General features: G+C 35.8%; 1 protein-coding gene across 1 annotated transcript; it reads left to right on the top strand.

The window, feature by feature from the left end:
• The first annotated feature begins 4,045 nt into the window (after positions 1-4,045).
• CCDC54 (coiled-coil domain containing 54) lies at positions 4,046-5,026 on the top strand. The gene has a single exon (XM_004622795.3). It carries the CDS (start codon positions 4,046-4,048, stop codon positions 5,024-5,026), a length of 981 nt encoding a protein of 326 aa, XP_004622852.3.
• Positions 5,027-5,702: the final 676 nt, after the last annotated feature.

The following is a 5,702-nucleotide window of genomic DNA, read 5'->3' as shown; positions in this document are numbered from 1 at the left end:
TGCTGCATTAAAATGTGATGGTACTTAAATTTAACCTGTGCCTGATAGCAAGGTAGTACATAAGAGCCTGAAATGTACAATTTTGCCAGCTGATAAATCAATCCTAAATTAGTATATGAAAAGTAATCTACTGATAGATATGTAAATGGATACAAGGTGGAGAGTATATTTAGAATTCTAAAATTGGCTAAGTAAAATCTTGGGAATGCTCTGCGATTATTCAATATTAAACAATGGCCCTGGTCTTGTTAGGGTCTCATTCTTAAAATGATAGTAACAGTAATGATATTATTATATACTATCCCTAATTTAATTATCTACTATCCTTAAGGATAAAAAGAGTAAAGTATTAACAAATATCACAAAAATAATTCTCTTAAAATTTCTTTTCCAAAGGATATCTATAGCAAACCACAACACCTAATCAGAGAGAGAGAACAAAAGGGAATACCCTGCCATAGTGGCATTGTGGGGTGAGGGGAGACGGGACTAGGGAGGGTGGGAGGGATGCTGGGTTTACTGGTGGTAGGGAATGGGCACTGGTGAAGGGATGGGTTCTCGAACTTTGTATGGGGGAAACATGAGCACAAAAATGTATAAATCTGTAACTGTACCCTCACGTTGATTCACTAATTAAAAATTAAAAAAAAAAGAAAATCAACTTCCAAATTTAGACATGTAAGGCACTAGAAAATTAACTGACTTGAGTTTATAGTAGGGAAAGTATTTAAGTAGTATTCCTTTAGTTTATTAAAGTTAAATCTACTAACTTTCTTAGAAGTTTATCTTTTTACCTATATAGATGAGAAAATAACTAAACATTTGCGTTTTATCTTGCTGTGGTAGCATATGCCATTCTAGAACATATATTTTGATGGCTTTAAAATGAAAAGTGTTTTAATTATAACAACAAATTTTAATATACTACCTGAAATTTATTAATGTTATTTAAATTTGAATACTAATATTATCAGCATTTTTATAACTCCAAAGTTGTAGCTTAACTATTCTCAATAATTCCTTGTTGCCAAAAAAAAAAAAACCAAAGGATATCTGTATAGTACCTTTGTTGTTTTTTTTTCAAGTAATAAACACATTTATTAAATGGAAATCCCTACATGTTACAGCCATTCAGGCATACACCCATTTTGTCATGTAGAGCATAAGAACAACTATATGTAGAAGAATTGTTCTAGCTACAATTACATTTTACATAGTATATTAGAACAATTGAGAATACATTGTTTTAAATTGTATATAAAACAATTTAGCAATTGTTAAATCTCCTTAACATTGTATGTAGGCTACATACAATAATATGTAAACACATTCTCTTTAAATGATGGATCTGTAACAATAAGTGGTACTTTACAGCATGCCCTTGTCAATGTTGGATAAGTACTTTGAAAGTCATCATCATCATCATCCCATTGATCGTCAATTTTCTTTTTTTTTTTAATTTATTTATTTTTAATTAGAGAATCACCGTGAGGGTACAGTTACAGATTTATACACTTTTGTGCTTATACTTCCCTCATACAAAGTTTGGGAACCCATCCCTTCACCAGTGCCCATTCTCCACCACCCGTAAACCCAGTGTCCCTCCCACCCTCCCCAAACCCATCTCCCCCCCACCCCACCCTGTCACTGTGGCAAGGCATTCCCTTCTGTTTTCTCTCTCTAATTAGCTGTTGTGGTTTGCAATAAAGGTGTTGAGTGGCCGCTGTGCTCAGTCTCTAGCCCTCATTCAGCCCGCAACTCCCTTCCCCCACATGGCCTTCGACTACAATGTAGTTGGTGATCGCTTCTCTGAGTTGACCTTTCCCCGGAACGTGAGGCCAGCCTCGAAGCCATGGAGTCAACCTCCTGGTACTTATTTCTACAGTTCTTGGGTGTTAGTCTCCCACTCTGTTATTCTATATACCATAGATGAGTGCAATCTTTCTATGTCTGTCTCTCTCTTTCTGACTCATTTCACTCAGCATGAAACTTTTCATGCCCATCCACTTGACTACAAAATTCTTGACCTCCTTTTTTCTAACAGCTGCATAGTATTCCATTGTATAGATGTACCAAAGTTTCCTCAACCAGTCATCCATTCTGGGGCATTCGGGTTTTTTCCAGATTCTGGCTATTGTAAACAGTGCTGCGATGAACATAAAATGGATTAAAGACCTCAACATTAGACCACAAACCATAAGGTACATTGAAGACAAGGTCGGCGAAACCCTCCACGATATTGAAGATAAAGGTATCTTCAAAGGTGACACGGAACTAAGCAATCTAGTAAAAACAGAGATCAACAAATGGGACTACATTAAACTAAAAAGCTTCTGCACCGCAAGAGATACAGTGACCAGAATACAAAGACTATCCACAGAATGGGAAAGGATATTTACACAATACCCATCAGATAAGGGGTTGATATCAATGGTATATAAAGCACTGGTTGAACTCTACAAGAAGAAAACATCCAACCCCATCAAAAAATGGGGCGAAGAAATGAACAGAAACTTTACCAAGGAAGAAATACGAATGGCCAAAAGTGCTCTGCATCACTAATCATCAGAGAGATGCAGATCAAAACAACTTTGAGATACCACCTCACACCACAGAGACTAGCACACATCCAAAAGAACAAAAGCAACCGCTGTTGGAGAGGATGTGGGGAGAAAGGGACCCTTCTTCACTGCTGGTGGGAATGCCGACTGGTTCAGCCCTTCTGGAAAACAATTTGGACGACTCTCAAAAAATTAGATATTGAATTCCCATTTGACCCAGCAATACCACTGCTGGGAATATATCCCAGAGAGGCAAAAAAGTACAATCGAAACAACATCTGCACATGTATGTTCATCGCAGCACTGTTTACAATAGCCAGAATCTATATAGTACCTTTGAATCAAAATCATTTTATCAATATATTTCTTCCATCCCTAATGCAATGTGACTGCTCCTTCCACCAAGAGGTGTATCTTACTGTGGCTCCATCCCTGGAATCATGGCTTTATCATGTGATCGATTCAGTCAATGAATCCTTTGTAAATGTAAGAGAAACATAAGCTTACAAAGTTTCTGTGCACTGGTGGGTCCCTTACTGGCCTCTGGGAACCCTTATAAGATCAGAGAAGCCCTTGAGATGAAAGACTCACTCAAAACAGTGCTAACCATAATACAATTAATTTTAATGTAAGGATACAAAGTTTATAAATTTTGGCTGAGGATATGACTGCAATGCAGCATGTGCTTTGGATGTGAAAGCCTGGGATTGATCCGTGGCACAACAAAAAAGCTTACAATATTTATCAAAGATTAAATATCACAACAAACTTTTAAACAATTACCATTTGTTAAATTTGATAGACCAGCAAATAAAATCTTGAATTATCTGAAATGTATATTGAAATATTCTCTCATTTTTATTTGTTTTGCTCTATGAGATCATATACTACTCAGATGTTTTAATGAAAATATTTTAGAACAGATATAATTCACAATCAGAAATAAAAATCCAGGTGCACTCTATCAATCCAGTTATTTAAAACATTTTCAAATATATACACAACACCATATATCTCACTACTTTTCCTTTGGAACATATAATTATTTTTTCACTAAGATGTTGTTTATGTTAAAATAATGGGTTTGTTGTAATGTAAGTTTATACCTTAAACTTTACTTCATAATTCACTAAAATAAAGGTGCTATTTCTCAATAAGTTTGATATCTGTGATGAAAGGTATAAATTTAAAAGTTTATAAGTTTATGCCCATGACCATTGTGACAACAGTATTGAAATAAGGATTACCATTAGAAGGATTCTACGTAGTTGACTATTACCTCACAGAGTTCTTCAGTCGAAGTGCTCTATATGAAGCTATCCATCTATGAGTGCCTACTATTGCCTTGAAGTTCTTCATGCAGCTTTCTTTGCTGTTACCAGGAAAGACATTCAACAAATAGTAAGAGAAAGATTATTTCATTGGGATATCACTTCTTACTTTGTTCATGTTTCCCACTACCGTGACTTTTTGCACTATGAAAAATGTACAAATTTCAAAGCAAAAGAGTAAAAGCTGCTGTTGGAAAGATGTTGACTTCGAAACTCTCAAGGTTTAGACAATCTCTTAAAAATGTTTACCATAAATCTATGAACTGGCACCCAGTTTCAACCAGATATCCAGCTATGACTTCTTGTGATCGTACTCAAGGTGACATTAGTACTAATGAAGAAATGACTCTTACACTAGTGCTGCAAGATATTAAAACTGCCCAGTTAGAGCTTCTCAGTCAAATGAATGGCATAATCAGCACAGTATCAAAAATCCAGGAAAAAAATGATTTTTATCAGAAGCAGAAAGAGGAACTGGAAAACAGTAAGCATTTTCATGAACACAGACAAACCAAAGTAACTAAAGACATCCTCTCTTTAAAGAATGACATTGAGGTTTTAAAGAAGAAGGTGACTGAACTGGAAAACCAAAATTCTTGTTCCAGGATACATTGTTTAGAGTTTCTGGAAGGAGAAAAGGGCAAACAGGTTATAGACTACATATACAGACTTATACAACCAGAAACATTGAAGAAACCAGCACCTTCTGTGGACTCTGAAATCTCTTCAACAGACACGGAGAAAACGTCTGGTTATCCCAAGTTATCTGATCATGTGGAAGAAAAATCAGTTTCTCCCCAAGTTAAAACTCTAAAGAAAAGCAACCATCAAAATTTATTAAGAATCTTTCAAAGAGCAAATTCAAGCCTTTTCATTTACCTGGACTTTTATACATGGATAAAATTAACTTTTGTTCATGGAGAAAAGTGGAGATTTCTCCTCCCTGCTACCAAGCTAGAATACTGCTTCAAGTGGCTTCTCTCCAAGCCAGCCAGGCCCTCTGAGGAACCACAACTCCCAAGCCAGAGTCAATTCACTGGGCCTCTTGCAAGCTTAGCCACAATCTGTCTTTCCATTTTCAACTATGTTTACTATCTTTTTGGTTCCTCAAAAGAGGAAGTAACTCGGCTCTAAATTTACTTTCAGCTTTGCTTGACACAAAATACAATCTGGTTGCTTCGAACGCTCACACATTTTTGTGGTTACTATGAACTCTCAGGTATTTTATTTATTGCTAAGGTTCTGTCTATAGGAGGTTAAGACATATCATCCTGTTGAACAATTGTGAACAAGTGTGATGTAATGTTTAATTACTATTTTTGTCTTCTCACAGACAATTCAGAATGTACTCAGGGCCTGGTTGAGAGGTAATTGTTAGCAAGAAATGAAGGGTTTGGGGAAATACTGAAACACATTTGGCAGTGACCTTCCCCACTCAGTTCTCTTATTAATGTGCTCTTGTCTTAGTGGACTTTGTAAATAAATTTTGATACCAGAGATGAACAATTTTATTGAAATTTTAAACAGCATAGAGTAAAATACTGTCGATACTGTTAATGTTTAATTGGAGGGGTTTGGTTGTTGTTTTAGTTTTCAGTTTAAAATATAGAGATACATGGGAGCTAGAGCAATAGCCTTGCACGCAACTGACCCGAGTTTGATTCCCAACATCCCAGATGGTCCACAAGCACTGCCAGGAATAATTCCTGTGCATCACTGGGTGTGACCGAAATAGCAAAAATAAAATACAATAAAATAAAATATAGAGATAGAGAAAAAAATAAAATAAAATATAGTGATGGTGGAAGAG

This window comes from Sorex araneus, chromosome 2 (assembly GCF_027595985.1).
Source record: "Sorex araneus isolate mSorAra2 chromosome 2, mSorAra2.pri, whole genome shotgun sequence".
Taxonomy (NCBI): Eukaryota; Metazoa; Chordata; class Mammalia; order Eulipotyphla; family Soricidae; genus Sorex; species Sorex araneus.
Note: the sequence above shows the minus strand (reverse complement) of the source record. Positions and strands in the feature narration are given on the sequence as shown.

What these genes read in the sequence shown, in the direction of transcription:
- CCDC54 (XM_004622795.3), top strand. Translation starts at nt 4,046, where the DNA reads ATGTACAAATTTCAAAGCAAAAGAGTAAAAGCTGCTGTTGGAAAGATG.